Consider the following 19,820-nt stretch of genomic DNA (forward strand, 5'->3'; position numbering starts at 1 on the left):
TTGATTAAGGCCGTTTCTGGTGTGATACTTTATACTTTAGTTTTCAAAAGTTTAAAATGTGTCTGATCAAGTACAGTCATCCTAAAAAATTACTCACACCTACTTTTTCTGTGTCAATATTGCAAATGTTTACACCTGCTGACTGATTAACAGTTGATTTGCTTATTATTAAATACGATATAATTAGTTCAAGCGATATATTTCGAAAGTTTAAACCACTGCCATATACTGATTTTATCACGGACGTGTTCCTGTAACCAAGAAAATCACAGAAACGATAATCGCCATTGTAGGCAACTTCGTTGATTTGTTTTTTGAACTTCCGGTGCCGTGCACGGGCTTGACGCGTGCGGCGGCGCCGAGAGGTGTGTTTCAAGATTTAAATCCCCACGCATGCGCAGATGGCCGAGAGTGCTGCTGGGTGCGCCATTTTTGCTGGCTTCCATGGGGGAGCGGAGTTGGGCAGGAAAGCAAGCCGATTTTGAAAAAGCACACCAGTCTGCGGACATGAAGCACTTCGAGGATAACAAGTAACCCCGAGCGGTAGGTAAGAATTTGTTTGCTTGAGTGCCAAGTGTTCCATTTGCCGACTTGCTCGCAATTTTCCCGTTGAGAGGTTGTCGCTCCAAGTCGAGTGAGTCTCTAATGGATCCCAGGACCGCTTGGATCCAGCCGGAGCAGAAGGGACCTGCCAATTCGTTATGGATGCACATTTGGGAAACGTCTCAGGGTTTTGCCACCGACAACCGCGTTCAGTACCAGCGCAACATCGTAACGTTCAACGGCGAATACTGTAAAAGTGTCGCAGCAGCGGCGGCGGCAGCGGCGGCGGCGGCGTCGTCTCCGCCGCCGCAACAGCCGCCGCCGCCGCCGCTCGGTGCCGTGTTCGGGAAAGTGTCGAAGCGAGACGGCGGTGGAGAGAGGGGGAGCGCCCGGAGGAAGGGCTCCTTGTCGCCGTCGTCCTCCTCGCTCGACTCGGAGGCCGAGAGCTCGTCTCCGTCCGGCTCCTCTCTCCAGATAGACAATTTAAACGTCTCGGAGGAGGCGAGCAGGTTTCTACACTACGGCGAACACGAGCTGGACGACAGCGACGTGAGGCGGCGGCAACAGCCGCCGCCTGGTCCTCTGCCTCCCGCTGCCGCTGCCGCTCCTCCGCCTGTGCCTCTCCGCGCTGCTCCCCAACATTGTCGCAGCAGCACGCCACAATCCGCCGGCCACACCCCCGCCAGGATGAAGAACCAACACGGGAGCAAGCAGCACCATTACCCCGCGTCGGCCCGCAGGAGGTACCTGCACCGAGCAAACTCGTTCCACGGCTGCGACTCCTCCTGCAGTCTGTGGAAGACCAGGCGCTACAGCCCCGGGGTCAACGGGTAAGCTCCCTCACTTCATTATGTACTTGCTTTGTTTTGCACACATGTTGTTATTTTTGTTTGTTTGTTTGTTTGTCCCCCCCCCCCCCCCCCCAGCCCAGTACCGACTATCACTAGTCAAGGAGGCCGATAAAAGCTTACCTGTAAAAGCGGAATATAGCCGTCAAAATTTTGACTAGTACGAGCTCAAACACTTTGTTTAAATGCCTTTAAGCATATGTTTATTGAAGAGATTTTCAGATTTGCAACGTTAACAGTTGTATTTAAAAAATAGTAGAAAATACACATCTTTGTTTACAAAAGTGCAGGAGCTCCCGGCAGAATGTGTTAGAAAAGTCGATGAAAATGTCAACAAATAAATGGAAGATTAACATTACAGTTCAATTGAAACTTTGGAAAATTTGATTTACTGTAGAAAACTTAATGGAGCCACTTATCTTTGTTTTGAGGTCAAACACAAATGAAAAGTGTTGTGATTTCCCAAGGTAAGAATCCTCTTTTAAGTTGACTGAATATTTAGATAAATAAAGAGTTCCATGAAGTTTCAAGAGTTTTAAACACAGTAGATCGCATCAGCTGTCAGATTTAAAAATGAGAACGATTTGCCAATGCTGATCAAAATGCCAAATATCAGCTTTACTAATTGGCCTGGCCGATAATCGGTCTGTCCCTCCTTTGTTTATTTTAGTTTTGAGTTTATTTGGCCCAAATCTGAGAGTAGTTGAAGTTTGTTATATTTTACAAATTGAATTATTCTCACCTTTAATCTATACTGTCAAATATATTAATTTAGCATTTATTACAGGGTTGTCCAAACTATGACCCAGGACCATTTGTGGGCCGCTGTCTGTTTTCTTAGCGGCCTGCAGCACATAATCGAAATTGAATTTGACGTGGCCGCAATGCTATTTAAAGAGGGAAAAAAAGGTCACGGTTTCAGTGTGAAAATTGTGGCATGTGACTTCTGAAAAACTGACACCCACATCCCAGTGACCGTGATTACGACTACCACTATTAATACATTGGTTGTGTATGGATGTTTCCTCGATGTGCAAAAATGCAAAGAAACTATGTACCACTAAAATAGTAACAACATTTGTCTACATCGATATAACGCACTGCTGATTAAAGAGACTGCAATTTCAGAAGTTAAAATTGTTTCCTCCACTTTCTGCTCGTGTCAAGGTCTTATTTGTGAACCTGTGACATTGATGATCTTCACATGAACGCCGCTTTAAACATTGTCAGCTTACTACACAATGCTCTTGCTTTGGTTCTCAATATTGAGATCGACTCAGTGCAAGAGTGGATCTCGTCTAGTGTGATAAAGGGCCGCAAGCCTCACAAAAATCCTGAACTATTTGTTTCATCACCTTGAACATAAAGCTCCAGTGTAGCAGTTTTTCAAATGAAATGTAACATTGCTTGATGGATTGGTTCAAGCATTTTTAGTGAATTAAAGGTGCAGACTGTTAAAGTGGCCCTTACTTCTTGGGGGAAAAAAATGCATTTATTGTTTTGTATTGACTGCTGCTTATATTTTGGCTACTTTCTTTGACCAGAGAGGTACGACATTTAGGATTTAAAACTCCTCTCGGTATCGTGTAGTTTTTGCCATAGATACGGCAAGTCGTTAGAACATTTACTCGAGATCCTTAATCTGGCATCAGGTCAATGTACAAGTATATTTTTTTTGAACAAATTAGAGCAATGTTGGTGGCACGGTGGCCGACTGGTTGGCACATCTCCCTCACAGTTCAAATCCCGGCTCCGTCTGTGTGGAGTTTGCATGTTCTCACCGTGCCTGCGTGGGTTTTCTCCAGGTACACCGGTTTCCTCCCACGTCCCAAAAACACGCAGGGTAGGTTAATTGACGACTCTAAATTACCCGTAGGTATGACTGTGAGTGCGAATGGTTGTTTGTTTATATGTGCCCTGCGATTGGCTGGCAACCGGTTCAGGGTGTACCCCGCCTCTCGCCCGGAGATAGCTGGGATAGGCTCCAGCGCACCCACGACCCACGTGAGGATGAGCGGAACTGAAGATGAATGAATGAATGAAAGGAGCAATGCTTATTAGTTACATGGACTGTGTAATGAACCTGTTTCTTTGCTACCTTTTAGTCTCCATGAAGAGATAGTTGACTTTTTCAACTTCATGTCACCGCGTCCAGAGGAGGAGGCCATGAGAAGAAATGTTGTGAACAGGATCGAGAGCGTCATAAAGGAACTGTGGCCCACGGCTCGGGTGAGTGTAGGACAATGTTGCCCGAGCGCACAAATGCAAATTTACGTCTGGATAGGAACTGTAAGTTTGCAGTAAAAGATGATTAATGAACTGTTTTTGTCCATAATACATGATTCTGGGTTAAGCTGATTATTAAGTGGGAACAAGTGCATTGACCATGTTTGATACGTGTTATCAATAGCTAGAGTTTTAAGGACCACTCTTGATCAATGCCCTGAAGTTAAATTGCTTTTTTAAAGTTTAATAATGGGACTTCATAAATGGAGGCCACAAGCCAGTGCAAACTGTAGGCCGGTCCCAAGCCCGTATAAATGCAGAGGGTTGCATCAGGAAGGGCATCCGGCTTAAAACTTTGCCAAACAAATATGAGCGTTCATCCAAAGAATTCCATAACAGATCGGTCGTGGCACGGGTTAACAATGTCCGCCACCGGCGCCGTCAACCTGCAGGGCGCCGGTGGAAATTCAGCTACTGTGGGTCGAAGTCAACGAAGAAGAAGAGGTGGAAAACGGGTTCTTTGGCAGAAAGAGAAGAGGAAAGCACAGAGCCTAGAACTGAATGTGGGGACTTTGAATGTTGGGACTATGACAGGAAAATCTCGGGAGTTGGTTGACATGATGATTAGGAGAAAGGTTGATATATTGTGTGTCCAGGAGACCAGGTGGAAAGGCAGTAATGCTAGACGTTTAGGGGCAGGGTTTCAATTATTTTACCATGGTGTAGATGGGAAGAGAAATGGAGTTGGGTTATTTTAAAAGAAGAGTTGGCTAAGAAGGTCTTGAAGGTGAAAAGAATATCAGATCGAGTGATGAGGCTGAAACTTAAAATTGAGGGTGTTATGTATAATGTGATCAGTGGCTATTTCCCACAGGTAGGCTGTGACCTGGAGGTGAATTCTGGAAGGAGCTAGACGAAGTAGTTCTGAGCATCCCAGACAGAGAGTCGAGATTGGTGCAGATTGTAATGGACATGTTGGTGAAGGAAATAGGGGTGATGGGTAAGTACGGCATCCAGGAAAGGAACTTGGAGGGACAGATGGTGGTCGACTTTGCAAAAAGGATGCAAATGGCTGTAGAGAACACTTTTTTCCAGAAGAGGCAGGAACATAGGGTGACCTACAAGAGCGGAGGTAGAAGCACACAGGTGGATTACATCTTGTGCAGATGATGTAATCTGAAAGAGGTTACCGACTGAAAGGTAGTGGTAGGGGAGAGTGTGGCTAGACAGCATAGGATGGTGTTGTGTAAGATGACTCTGGTGGTGGGGAGGAAGATTAGGAAGACAAAGGCAGAGCAGAGAACCATGTGGTGGAAGCTGAGACAGGACGAGTGTTGTGCAGCTTTTTGGGAAGAGGTGAGACAGGCTCTCTGTGGATGGGAGGAGCTTCCAGAAGACTGGACCACTGCAGCCAAGGTGATCAGAGAGGGAGACAGGGGAGTACTTGGTGTATCTTCTGGCAGGAAAGGAGAGAAGGAGACTTGGTGGTGGAACCTCACAGTACAGGAAATCCTACAAGGAAAAAGATTAGCTAAGAAGAAGTGGGAAACAGAGAACCGAGGAGAGGCGAAAGAAATACATTGAGATGTGACATAGGGCAAAGGTAGAGGTGGCAAAGGCCAAACAAGAGGCATTCGATGACATGTTTGCCAGGTTGGACACTAAAGAAGGAGAAAAGGATCTATACAGGTTGGCCAGACAGAGATGGGATAGAGATGGGAAGAATGTGCAGCAGGTTAGGGTGATTAAGGATAGAGATGGAAATATGTGGACTGGTGCCAGTAGTGTGGTAGATAGATGGAAAGAATACTTCGATGAGTTGGTGAATGAGGAAAATGAGAGAGAAGGGAGAGTAGACACACACACACTGCCCACATCCAGAGGTGAAATAGTGAGTATATTGGTAGAAGGATGATGAGGATGGAGCTGCCAGGAAAGAGAGCTAGAGGAAGACCAAAGAGAAGGTTGATGGATGTCTTGAGGGAAGAAATGAGGGCAGTTGGTGTTCGAGTGGAGGATGCAGGAGATCGACTTACATGGAAAAGGATGACTCGCTGTGGCGACCCCTAAAGGAACAAGCCTAAAGGAAAAGAAGAAGAATAATGTGACTCCGTAACAAAACTGAGATAATGACGCTTCATTTTTTTTTTTTCATTAAACGGAAAATACTACATTAGAATTTGAATTACTGCTTCATTGTTTGGTCCATGCAGGGCTTTTGTGTTGAGACTTGGATGCTCCAGTGTCAAGTCTGTGCAAATTACAAAATCTTTTTTTCAATTACAAATGGTGACTATAGTTTATTATTTGGTGAGTTAGTGTGGCATAAAAATTGATCTTAGTGAAAAGAAATTATCCTGGAACATTTGAATGAACTTTATTTCATCGCCTACTGTTTTAAACGTTTAGTATTAAAGTACAGTATTACTTAAAGACCCTGTAAAGTGAAAATGTCTTGAAAAATTGACAAATTTAACAACACTGCCAAATTTGAATAAAAAAAAAAAAAAAAAAAGCCAAGTAGCTAAAATGAGGCTCAAGCTGTGAAAAATCAAGCCATTCTCTCAGCTCTCAGATGCCGCGGCTGCGTCTGCTGAATATGCTGAAACTACATCCCGCTTACCTGTCAATCAAATACCACGCTCCGACAGATGACATCACACATCCCAGCATTTGTTTTATGTGCTATCGTACAATATCAATGGGATTCAAATGCGCTGTAAATTCGAAAGGCTTGAAGCTGACACGTGCGCCATTCACCTGCTGCTTCTCCTGTCAGCACGGCATTGTAAACAAAACTAGTCAAGTGACGCCCGCAGCTCTATACAAGCTTTATGAAAACGACAGTAGCTTACACGAGTCACGTTCAAAATTATATCGTGACTGTGAATTATAATCACAAGCCGACTTACACTCATTTGTGGGGACATAATGTGACTACCGACCCGCCCGATGATAGCGGGACGGGGGGATGACATCCAGGGAGGCTGGCGCTTGGCTCTAGTAACATCTTATCCACGGATCCCTGTTGTCTCCAGTACAAATTGACAAAGATATCCGTCGTAATATGGTCACTGCGGAGGCATTGTTTGTTGATTTTTCTGCTCTCCGTCGAATTCCATCTACATTTTCGTCATCTCTTCATTTTTGGGAAATTTATATGGTGACACTGAGCTGTTCTGTAAATTGTGGCACGCGAGATGCCACACAGAAAAACTGTAATGCTTTCGTTTCACAATTCAGTACTGTACTACATTGTATATTGTTCTCAGTTTTTGCATGTTTTCAGTAATTGACTTCAAACGTATAATCTATTTTGGAACAAATGTCTGAATTTGCTAAATTTGAGCAGTCTGTACCTCTTCAAGTCTGTTTTCATACTAATATCAACCAGGTAAATCTGTCACTTTCAAGTTATGATAGGGACACAAAATAACTACCGGCTTCAGTGCAACTCAACTGATTTTCTGCTCATGAGCATGGTTAACCGTACCAAATAGGTGCGATGCCCCAGTGTCTTAGTGGGCGTCTTGCCACTCCATTTTAATTAGGCAACCCACACGCCGTCAGTGCTGATAATAGAAATATCTTCTGCTTCTTTGGCTTGCTATTATCAGCAAATGTGTGCTGGTTATGTAATGAGGCTGTGTAGATTAATCTCTTGGGATTTCCCCCCCCCCAAATTAATGTTTTCTGGTTGCGTCATGTTCAACTCAAATTAGGATTGTTTCAATGTGTTCTCTAGGTGGAGATATTTGGAAGCTTCAGCACAGGTCTCTATCTTCCAACCAGGTAGCTTTCCCTTTTGTCATTCATTTTCTGTCTGTGATGCTAGCGTTTTGAAAGTAAGGACAGAATTTGGGTATTGTTGATTGATGGCAAAATATCAACTTGCTGTCTGGCAAGACATTGTTTCAATGGAGAATTTTTGTTAGTTTTTTTTTTGTTTCGACTCAAGCTTAGCGACTGCTTGCCATTCAATCTGTTACCAAAGCATTTGAATAATATGCCTTGGTATTAAAAATGTGTTAAAGCGTAGTTGGGGTACACTTGGCACCCGCTTGTTCATTCTAAAGTCAAAAAATATACAGCAATAAATGAAGGATTTTGGCTTGGCTGTGCAACTTTTTTTTATTGTTAAATGAGGTCAAATGCATCTTGCTTGGGTTTTCAGTGACATTGACCTGGTGGTGTTTGGGAAGTGGGACCACCCCCCACTGCAGGAACTCGAGCAAGCACTGAAGAGACACAACGTGTCGGGCCCATATCCCATTAAAGTCCTCGACAAAGCTTCTGTGCGTCACTCGGATCTCGTTGGCATTTTGTTTGGTCGTTGGTTGCTTCAGTTGTTTAATTGCTGTGCTTGCTTGTACACTGATTCCAGCTGTCTCTTGGTCCCCCAGGTGCCCATCATCAAGCTCACGGACCATGAAACAGAGGTCAAAATTGACATCAGCTTTAATGTGGAGACTGCTGTCAAAGCAGCACAGTTCATTAAGAGCTACCTAAAGGTAAGATTTCATACCGCTGAACAATGTGCATTCCTATTTGTCATTTTTTTTTTTTTTTTTTTTTTTTTTCCCCCCTTGATGCATAATGTCTTGCAGAAATACACTGTTCTGCCGCCTCTGATCTTCGTTCTGAAGCAGTTCCTACTCCAGAGGGATCTGAATGAAGTTTTTACTGGAGGCATCAGCTCGTACAGTCTTATACTGATGGCTATCAGTTTCCTGCAGGTACACTTTTGTACATGATAAGAGCATAGCAATTCTTCAAGTGCGCAAAAAAAAAAAATGCCGAAGGATATTTGGAGTATCAGTCTGGAGTTTTGTTCTTCTTGTGATTGCATTACTTTTCTCTGGCTTGCTCTCGCATTCCAAATGTCAGGCATGTAAGACTAAGGGAATCTCTAAATTATCCATAGTGATGTGGATCTAAATAAGGCAGGCGAAACCCAGTGAAGATCTAAAAGACCAACACCTTTTCCTCCTAGACTTTTCAGCCTGTTTGTTTTGATGTTAAAAATTTTCTTTTTGCATTTAAAAATGATCTACTGTAAATCTTTTCAGCAGAATCTCTAAAGTCAGGAAAAAGTCTAACAAAGACTTTATTCCTTTGCAAAGTCAAAAAGCCTGAGTTCATCTTGCAAGAAGAACTGGGCCGAACATTTTATACTCTTCAGAGCGGGCATGGAGATCCCCAACATTGGCATGGAGATGCCCAGTGAGCGCGTCACCTTTCTTTTTTGGCTAGGGTCATATGTCCTTTTTTCAAGGGGTCCTGTTAAATCCACTTCATTGCCCACTACAGGGCTTCAAACTGCCCCCAAATTGTTGCACTTTGCCTCTAAAATATAAATATGAAATAGTGTGAGTCCATTTTTCATCTACTCATGCCTGTACAACCAGTAAAAATGCATTTTAAAAAAATAGTTATGCACAAATGAGTTGGTTTGCCACACCGTTTACACTGGCGACATGACGGCGAACAGAGAGGAGCTACTTTATTGAAGACGCGCTGTTTCGTCAGTGATTTGTAATTGGTTCGTGATTGCAACGTCAGCAAACAGTCCGCTGCAAAGCATGTTTAAGAAATCATTTCATCATGTGAAACTGAGACAAGGCAAAGAGAACAAATGTTTCTCTGTGTGTGACACACATGGAAAAGCTCCTGGAAACAAACTATGAGAGGAATTATTTTCACTTTTGTATAGTTTAAAAAAAAAAAAAAAAAAAAAAAAAAGAGCCAGCAGAAGGCAGTCGCAGAGTCAATTGCACTAAACATTGTCAAAATCCAATTTCTTGTTCAGACATTGTGAAAAGCTGTCATTTTTATCCACATACTGATCCACTTGATGAACTACGTACGAGCTGTCCTATAACTTATCCATATGAATTTATTCACCGGAGTTCTGTTTATTAGTACAGTACGTGTGTTTTATTTGCCAAGTCACAGTGTATCACTTTTTTTACCCGACCACTTCCGGCGGTGTAACTTCACAGTAGGAGCATCCAGAAGTTTACCAAACATTAGAGCAGCATGGAGTGAAGGCTCGAAATTCCTTTCGATCGCGAAGTGCTCCATCAGAACGGGTTTTCACTGGAGGGGGCATTGGAACGTTTGACCTTGTAAGTATAGGTTGCACGTGTTTTTAAAAGAATATCACTGGACTGAAAAAACATTGGTGACTAGTTGACTCCACTTTTATCACAGTGTCGACTTGAGAAAAATATGAAGTTGTGCATCTCCTATTAGTAATAATTCCCCACATGGTAGTGTATGACGAGGTATTCATACAGCGGCCATATGTTTCCCCACGGCCTGTCTTTGAGGGCATGCTGGAGTCGTGCTCAAGGCCATGCACCTCGCTATGACCTAGTTACATTGTTGCCTCAACTTGAGTAACTAGTCAAACACGTGTTTATGCTGGTGTTCCAAACATGAGTGGCTGTTCAACAAAGCCCAACTTACCCTCCCTAAACAGAGTGTTGACATGCATCTCTCTCTCTTGGGGTCAAAAATGTTCAGATACTTTTTTTTTTTTTTTTTTTTTTAAAGGAGTAATTATGACAGGAGGTGAAGGGCATTTGTAGTGAAAAATATAGGTACATATTTACAGAATGCAAAGAAAAATGAGACCACATTGCCTATGAATGGGTCTTTATCTGTATGTTTTATCTGATGAGAACAAGTGGCATCCATATATTTACGGATGGATGGACATTGCCATTGGGAATAAATTGTGCAGTTATTCTTTGAAAAAGTCATCATAGTCTGAAAATGTGTCTCTCTTCAAGCGACTCTTGTATTACTTTGCCTGCCGTGGGATGTGTTTAGTCATGTAGCTGTGGTCATTGCGTCTGTCTTCTGTATTGCTGATCAGCTGCACCCACGCATTGACACGCGGCGTGCTAACATCAACCTGGGCATTCTGCTGATTGAGTTCTTCGAGCTGTACGGGCGCGACTTCAACTATATGAAGATGGGCATTCGTGTGAATGGGGGGGCCTACCTATCCAAAGAGGAGATGCTCAAAGCGATGGGGAATGGGAACAGGCCATCTATGCTCTGCATAGAGGATCCAATACAGCCAGGTCAGGACTTTTTTTAAAACAAATTTGAATTCCCCCTCACCCCTGTCCGTCTTTTGTACTGTAGATTATACTCATTTTTCACACATTCCAACGTGGTGTTGTTATAACTTAGGTGACTGACTCCCCCCCAAGAGTTAATGTAATTATTTATTGTTGATAGGTAACGATGTAGGCCGAAGCTCATATGGAGTCTTGCAAGTCAAGCAAGTGTTTGACTTTGCCTACATGGTGCTGAGTCACGGTGTGTCTCCGCTCGCTCGGGCATACCCCAACAAAGAGTATGAAAGGTAGGAATCCCTTTGTGTGTGTGTGTGTGTGTGTGTGTGTGTGTGTGTTTGTATTTAGTAAAAAGTCCAATGACGCTGTTTTCCCAATTAATAATATTACCACGGTTCTTGTCTTGCAGTACTTTAGGTCGTATTATCAAAATTTGCCCAGAGGTTCTTGCCTACAGAGACTGGACTATTAAGACGTGGGGAGCTAAGCAGTATGCCAACCAGGAGAATCATGGTGTGTTTTTGTTAATTTAAAGAATTCATTATTAGTCTTGTATGGAAGAAAAAAAGCCTTTGAGTGAAGTTTGCATGGCCTTTGCAATGCAAAGGTTTATTTTTACAATATACTTCTGAGTTGTAAGGGCCCAGTGATGGTCACCGCAAAATAGTTTTTCTCACCAATTTATTTTTGAATTCCGAGTCTAACGTGATCCTAGCAGTGGTGTTTCGTTGGCTTCCAGATGTAGAGACGTGTGAGCAGGACCTCGCCAGACTGATGCTGGTTTCTGTGGAAGACCAGCGAGACACGGCCTCTCCCCTCAGCGCTGATTCGTCCTCGCCCTCCCCGGTCTTCCTCAACAGCCCTCAGCACCATTCTTCATCCTCCTCCCCCAGCTCAAACTCCTCCTCCTCTGGGAGTGACATTGTAAGGCCAAAGGATAGTTTGTCTTAAACATTGACTACATCAGTTAATCATTACTGTGCAGGAGTTTAGAAAATGTCAGAGCACAGCTATCATGTCCAATATTTGGTGCCCAATTTTATTTTTATATTTTTAACTCTCCCAACTCTTGAAAGTGAACATTTCCCTGTGTTTTTTTTTAGGAATCTGATCCTCCTCTAAGCACTAATGGAGTCCATCTCCAGTCCCTGAACCTGGCCTCAGTCCATTCTATAATGCAGATGGCTGCACATCCAGCAGGCTTTATCCACACCGCACCGCAGGTTGGCTTCACCACACCGTGATGATGTTCTAAAATCGCTCAAACTGTGATTATAAACAGATGCAGTGTATACTTTATCAGTCACGTGAAGGAAATCCACTATATGCTAACGAGCATGACTACGGTTTGATGACATGATTGTTTGAAGCCGCACATGCCAAAAAACAATTCTTTGTGGCTGGTGAAATACATGTTACGTATATCATTTATTTGTACAAATATAAATATGTTAACATGAACAAAGCCGAAACGTTGAATATTGTCTCTGTTTGCCAGTTCTACCATGAGAATCTGCCATCAGTCAGCATGGTGCACCGGCATATGGCACAAGCTGCAGTCTCCCCGCACTCCAACTCCACAAGCCCTCAACCCAGCCCCCTCCATCAACTCCAGCAACCCCGGATGGGAGGGCAACACCAGCACACGTACGCCATTCCGCCAGAGTCCCAGGGCTCATTTGAGCCCCGCAAATTTGGCTTCAAGCACAATCAAAGCAGCAGCCTCCGCGGCCAAAGTCACTCCCAAGGTAGTTTCAGTCCCCAACGGCGGTTTGTTCCTCAGGGCCACAATGCGGAACCAGGTTTGAGGAACCAGCAGCAGTACAACTGCAACACCTGGCGACGCAGAAAGAGGGAAAATCTCCCAGCTCTGAATCAGAGCAGATGAAGGATTGAAGCACTGATATGACCTACTGCTTTTAAAGCCCTTCTTTCTCTTGTCACTACAAACTGTCAGTTGCATAGCCAAGACGGTTTTCCGGTAGCTTGCACTGGAAGTCAATTCAGATTGTCTTCAATTGTTTCAAGTGACCAGTACTCAATTTCTGCTTCTGTTCTGCCAGCACGAAGCAAAGACCCGACCCTGGCAGGTGAAGGACCATGGTCTTGGGTCTTAACTGTACTTGAAGAGCCTCAAAACGTTTGGCCTTTGGAAACACTCCCTCCACACTGGAAGCACACCAGCACCAGAGTTGAGTTGACAACCCAGACTTGGTCCTCACCAGTGTCACTTCCATGAAAGCAAAGTCACGTGCCATAGTCGCCAACGGGTTCATCAAGCCTTATCCTCGGTCCCTCTCAGTTTTAACTCCCATTGGGCCTTTTGGATTGTTTTTTTTTCTTTTTTCTTTTTTTTTTTCTCTCTTGACTAATTTCTTACTCTGAATGCATCATTCCTTTTGCAACGCTCTTACAGCTCGGACTTTCAGTCCTGTTCGACTGAAGCGACGCACTACCTTCCTTTCTAGCTATGCAGCACAACGCTGACTCAATGTTTTCGGTGTGATGGCACAAAAACAGACCTTCTCAAGTGCTTAAACTGTGATGACTTGTTTGAATGTACCGAGTGGTGTTTGTGTGTTGGAACTGACGTTCGCTCGTGTTTGTCACTGAGGGATTTTTAATAATTTTTTTTTTCGTTCACATTGGCACTTTAATTTTGTTGCATTCATGTGCAGTAGAAGGTTGCTTTTTATTTAATTTATTTCACATTTTCGTTTTTCTTTTTAGCGTTTTGGTCCCCCTCACATCCACTATTTTTGTTTTATCCTCCTCAAGTCCTCATTGGCCTGTGCAATATCTGGATTTTTAAGGGCCTTGAATGAATGTGTTCCGCTTTCCAGCTGAAGGGGGCGCTGTGGTATAGCGACATGAGAAAAATGTGCCAAAAAAATCTCGACATTTACAGTTTCATCCACATTACAATCACTTTGAATTTTGCCAAGTTTGTTGAAATAAACCCCCCCCCCCCCACACACACACATGTAGTTCTCATTTTAAGTCTGTCACTTTTTGTTTGTTTTATTTTAGTCTATCCTTGAAGAGGATACGTTGGAAAGATGACTTTTTTTTTTTTTTTTTACAATTTGCTTCTTTTTGCCATTTCAAAAATGTCAATATTTGGTGCTACTTATAACCAGCAAAGTGCTTTTTTTTCTGCCTTTATCTGCTTTAATTCTGTAAAAGCAAAAGGTCCACTGCCTTCTTGGAAGACCAAATTCTCCCATACAGAGCCAGAACTTTAGTTCAATGTACTGCTAGATGTGCTTCATATCCATTAACACGGCATCATACATTGTATGAGGCCATCAATTTATTGTCTCCCTCTTCTACATGTTCAAAGTTCAAACCTACATAACCGAAAAGGAATCCTTATAATGGCTCGGGTATGGGATGTGACTTATTCAATGTTGCAAGAATTTGGTGGAGCCTTTGACAAAACAAAATCGAGCCAAGTTGTTTTCAGCATCCTGAGTACCAAACTGATGCGATGTACTGAAAATATTTTTGTGTTTTCAGTGCAGCTTTTCGTTAAGCTATCCAAGATAATCAGCGAGCGGTTACGTCTTTGTACACCAAACCAATCCCCATCTTATATCTGTAATTAAGGATGTGTAAATGACTGACTTATAGATGTATTCTTTTTTTAAGTCTTAAGTTTTTCTATTTTTTTAAATAAACATTTTAAACTCCATGTTTGTGGTTATTGTGTATTAGTATCTCTTGGATGTTGGTGCTTAACGACTAAGCAGTGATTGCGTGCTAATCTACGGTGTATATTGGAAGATAATGTGACTCATGTAACAGCAGTAAGACAATGGAAACTGTCTTCTTGATTCAGATTATAGCAAGTGTGGAGGAAAAAAACAAAAAAAACATCCCATTTTGTTTTCCTCAGCTTCTTCTAGCTCCACTGGGGCAAACCGTGACATTCCCAGGTCAGCTGAGAGACACTAGTCCTGGCAGAACGTTCTAGGTCTACCTCCAGGTTGAACAAGCTTGGAAAACGTCACCAGGGATGGAACCGAAAGGCATCCGCAGTGGATGCACGCGGCTCAGCCGAAGGGTCGGTCTAGCCACCCACTTGAGGAAATTACAGTATGTATCTGCGTCCTTGTCCTTTCGGTTACTGACCAAAACCTGTTAACCCTCGGGTAAAGATAGACTGGTTAATTGAGATGTTTGACTTTGGTGCAATCTCACAATCGCTGATTAGCAAAACCCAACAATACTTACTGGTACATCTCAAATTTGAATATGGTAGACAAGTTCATTTTGGTACTCATACATTATATAGATTTCATTAAATGTGGGAAAATACATTTTGGAGGGCAAATTCCAGCCTAATTTCAAAATGTGTTGATTTATTATTTTTGTTTTCTTTCTTGTTTGTTTGCTTGTTACTTAACCAAGTTTCTAGAGATGGTGATTTAGAGGTTTTTATTTGCTGTAATCAATCCAAATTATGCACATGTAAATATTTACAGAAGAATTATGAAATATTTCAGTGTGAGTGTGTAGTACATCCCTATGATGAGTTTCACTTTTTTTTTGGATTGAACTACCGAACTAAAGTAAGCTTTTGACAGCATTGTAATTGATTGCGATGTACCTGTGCGCTCTACTTGGTGATTTAAGAGACTTAATTCCCTCCGAAGCATGTCCTCATTCTGGCAGCCTCACACTCCGCTCTCGAATGAATTTCAAATACAATCACGATGAGAACAAATGCTTTTTTATTATTATTACATCAACTTCTGACATGTATACATTTTGAGCACGTTCAATTCGGCAGTGTCAATGGTGCCAAATATGCAACCTGCATCTTATCGGATAAAATTGCTATGACATTACAAGATTCAAACAGTGACTACTCAGCAAATTTCAATTTGGAAAGAAATGGCTCAGCAAATTAACGTGTAAATTAATGAAAAGTCTTTACGAACTAATTTTGGAAAATGGTATTTAAAAAAAAAAAAAAAAAAAAAAAAAGCCAGTATGTTGGGCAAAGATATGAACCCATACGAGTCGAGACGTAACATTATCTTTAATGAGAACAAGTCCCAAGTTCGGGAGCGCTTTTATTTATAGTCTGTTGTAATTCCTGTCGCACACAGGAGAGAGCACCGCTACACCATTTTATGTTGCTTTGGCTAACTCAGTTTAAATTGTCACCACTGAACAGGGAAAGGTCAATGTAAAAGTGCACTTCAATCAAATCTAACGTGTGCCGCTCAAATTGAACAGAATGCAAGGCCTCATTTTGTTGGATTTGATCCCAATGAAGAATAGAGTACACATTAGACCCATTTTACTCTCCTGACCCAAATGAGCTGACACATTGCTGCTTAGGGAAAGTTTGACTGGTTTACAGCAATAAACCTCCAGTGGAGTCACAGTGCGAGACTATCGCTTTTCGAAATATTAAATGTTACGAGCCGAGCTGAAGCATGTGGCTAGCACATCTACGTCACAGAGTTTCTGAGTTCAGCTCAGACCTTTCTCTGTAAAGTTTCTGCATTCTGGAAAGTGTTTGCATGTCGTTTTCTGCAGTTTTCTCCCACCTTCAAATGTTTGGTTAAATTTAACTCTGAATTGCCTTTAAGTCTGAATTTTAGTGTGAGTATTTGTCTGTATATGTGTGCCCTGAAATAATTATTGTTATGCATACAACAATACAGTAGAGAGAAAAAGGTTTCACAATGATAGATCAGTATACCGTGGACCAATTAAAGATCGTAAATGTGTTGCAATGTCGCAGACATATCAGCTGTAAGAGACATGCTGTGGCATTAATCATTATGTGGATGTAATTAATGTTGTTCAAATGAGAATGTCAGGACAAGGGAGACTTCAATCATGACTGCTGCTGCTATCAAGAGCGAATGAGTACTTCACTGCAAGTTCATTGGTTCTATGTACTTAAATGGTTGTTTCTGCTTCTACAAGGATACGATACTGTACATTTCAACCACTCCTGCCACTTGGCCACACAAATAATCATTCTAATTGAAACTTCGAAACTGATTTTTCTTTTTTTTAATCACGTCTTAAAGAATGAGGGGCCGACACAGCCTGCTCACTTTGACTCCAAGCTAAATGTTTTGAGGCCACATTAAGATGAGAGGACAGATTGTCAGGTTGTCTCGGGTTCATTTATTTCTTTTCTCATGTAGGCTGTGTTGTTGCATCAATGTCATGAGCGAGCAGCTCTGGCGAAATTCTGTTTGTCAACAAGAAATGGCGACAGGCTTTACGTGTGCTTGTTGTTCTCCCAACAAGTGCTGTGTTCAAAGGCCCCGCAGTGGAAATGATCGACGGGCTGTGTTGGTTGTGCTTTCAAGACACAGTTCTATCATTAAGCTATTTAGGACTTCAAGCCACCCACAATGGGACGTTGTGTGTGCAAGTCACACTTACAGATGTCGAGCTTGTTCTTGTTTTCGTTGCCATATATTTTACTCTACAGTGTATAGAATATCAGTAAATACTGCGATAATGCCAGGTTTTCCAATGCAATGACGGATTCCACAGCTTGCGTCTCCCCAGTAACTCCTGTGGCGGGTGTTTTTGTTGACTCTGTTTCTGCGAGAGATGCAGTGTGATGCATGCAGATATGAACTGCACCCGCTGGAGAAACATAAATAAACAGAATCATTTTTGAAAGTGTTGAGCAAAGCTAAGTAATATCATTTTGTTAAAAAAAAAAAAAAAAAAAAAAAAAAAAAAGAATTAGAAGAGTGGAGTGTATATGACTGCTTGTTTGTGCCCTGCGATTGGCTGGTGACCAGTTCAGGGTCCAGCATGCCCGCGACCCTTGTGAGGCTAAAGCAGTACAGAAAGTGGATGCATATATATTCTCACCTTATTAAAATAACGGCCCAAATGATTTTGTGACAAAAATGTGGTTTTATTTGCCTAAAGGTCTCTTCATAATGCGGGCCACCTTAATAAATAATCAATCATTGCCTCCTTTCTCAGTTAAACAGATTGTGAATTCTATCCCGGAAATGAAAATTAGTACTTGGTAAAAAAAAAAAAAGACAATTCTGAAAGGTGAAAATCTGATGTTTGCATGTTGTCATTTATATATAGTGGTTGGCTGAAATACTGCATATGCACAAAGGCAAAAACCTACATTAATACTCCACAGCGTTCCCATTATAGATCACCTGCCTACTGTTGATGCTTTGTACTGTATATTCCATCTTGGAAAATAGCCATCTCTGCCCGTCTCGTGTAATAACATCGCTAATGACCCATAGGCAGTAGTAGATTCTAATGCTTAATAAAATCTTTTTTTTTTTTTTTTTTTTTTTTTTTTTTTCCCCCTTGAACCATTTTACTTGAAACCATTCAAGTTGAGTGGCGCAAACCATCTCTAATTGCTTCCGTATTTGCTTTTTGCCTCTCGTGGCTTGATAGAGGGAAGCGCTTAAGCGAATCCATCTGCCAATCAGAGATAATGAATGAAATAAGTGTGTTGACAAACAGTGCATGATGAGACACAGCTTTGAGGCGTGGCCTTCAACAAGCAACAAAAATAAATCCGCTTGTTGCTGGGTGATTGCGTCTGACTACTCTACACAGTATGTACTTGTATAATGTTTTTTTGTTTTTGTTTGTTTCCTTAAAATCAGTCATCATTGATTAAACTTTAAGCATTAATGGACACTCTTTTTAATTATTTGCGCAACCCCGCTAGCAGAATCTCATGTTTTATCTGTTGTGTAACCTTTTTAAAATGACTGTTGTGACAAACGTTCTCACGATCTGGGCGGCGGGCAAGGTTGTCATGTGCAATATATACAATATGTATATACTGTGTATATATGCACAACAGTAAGGTCTATAAATATTGGGACATTGACTCAATGGTCATCTTTTTGGGCTGTAAACACGTCCACGATGGATATGAAATGACACGAAAAAGATATGCCTTAACTGCGGACTTTCTGCTGTAATTTGAGGGCATTTACTGTGCATCCAAATCAGCTGAACAGTGGGGGAATGACAGCAGTCTGTAGAAATGCTTCCCACTTTTTAAGGGACCAAAAGTAATGGGACAAATTAACAATCATAAATCAAACTTTCACTTTTTATTACTTGGTTGCAAATCCTTTGCAGTCAATTACAACCTGAAGTCTGGAGCGCATAGTAGTATACCGTTGTACCGCAGTATGTGAAAATGACTTTATTTGGACCCATTTTAGAGCCAGTCGAGCTTTGAGTGAGACAAAGCGGTACCGGGTGAGAGAGCGACAGTGCGGATGTTGCGTGCACGCCAGCATTAATGTTGGCTCCGCAGACGCTCCCTCATCGCTGAAGTGGAGGGACAAAGTTGATTAGCGCTGAGATCAAGCTATCGTTGAATTTTGCCCTCGAATAACCGACAGAGCTCCCTGTTCTGCAGGCGAGGATCTGGAGTGTCGAGCAGAACGAGCTCGGCTTTTAATCCTAAAAAGCAGACAAAGAGCAATACACGTTTGACGATTTTGACCCAAAAATATTCAATATAGCCGTTTTCAATGGCCAGTTACTAGAGAATGCACACATCGCCAGTATTACACGTTCAAGAATGCATTGCAATAACTGCTGCAATGTCATTCATGTACTGTAGTTGCCCGTCACTCCTTTGTTTGTAGTACAGTCACTCGTTAGCATTCTTGTCTCAGTTAGCGCTCACCATTTCCATCGAGCACGCGCACAGACAGACGCCGGGTGGCGCTCCAGCACTTGACCTTTTACACCTTGCATAAAAAAGCGACACACCCGGCCACAGCTGACAACGAACCGAGCAAGTTACATCATCAACATGAGTCTGAAGCCACTCGACGCTGTTTATGACAAAGAGACTCGTCAACTGGGTTCGCCGTCGCTGTCCTTCGTTCGCCGAGTTGATCTGGCTGAGCAGCGGCTTAGTTGCAGTACATTTCTAAATGGATGATGTTAGTTGCACTTTCAAGGGCCAAGATAAGACTCAAATGATTCCACTTGAGTGTAATTAGTTTGAATGAATTTAACTTTTAGTAAAATATTTGGTAAGAGAACACACGAGCGCCTCATGGCCCCCGAACAAGAGCTTTGAGGTACAGTGACCCTAGGGGTCAAA

At 42.3% G+C, this 19,820-nt stretch overlaps 1 protein-coding gene across 1 annotated transcript; it reads left to right on the forward strand.

The window, feature by feature from the left end:
• Nucleotides 1-393: 393 nt before the first annotated feature.
• Nucleotides 394-14,402, forward strand: LOC133479499 (terminal nucleotidyltransferase 4A-like). Its single transcript, XM_061776589.1, has 12 exons — nt 394-1,373; nt 3,497-3,620; nt 7,363-7,409; nt 7,792-7,912; nt 8,021-8,128; nt 8,225-8,353; nt 10,501-10,711; nt 10,872-10,998; nt 11,118-11,221; nt 11,448-11,632; nt 11,812-11,931; nt 12,207-14,402. The coding sequence occupies exons 1-12, from the start codon at nt 646-648 to the stop codon at nt 12,594-12,596; spliced, it is 2,394 nt and encodes a 797-aa protein (XP_061632573.1). The 5' UTR covers nt 394-645; the 3' UTR covers nt 12,597-14,402.
• Nucleotides 14,403-19,820: the final 5,418 nt, after the last annotated feature.

The sequence above is a fragment of the Phyllopteryx taeniolatus genome, chromosome 6, assembly GCF_024500385.1.
Source record: "Phyllopteryx taeniolatus isolate TA_2022b chromosome 6, UOR_Ptae_1.2, whole genome shotgun sequence".
NCBI classification, from domain to species: Eukaryota; Metazoa; Chordata; class Actinopteri; order Syngnathiformes; family Syngnathidae; genus Phyllopteryx; species Phyllopteryx taeniolatus.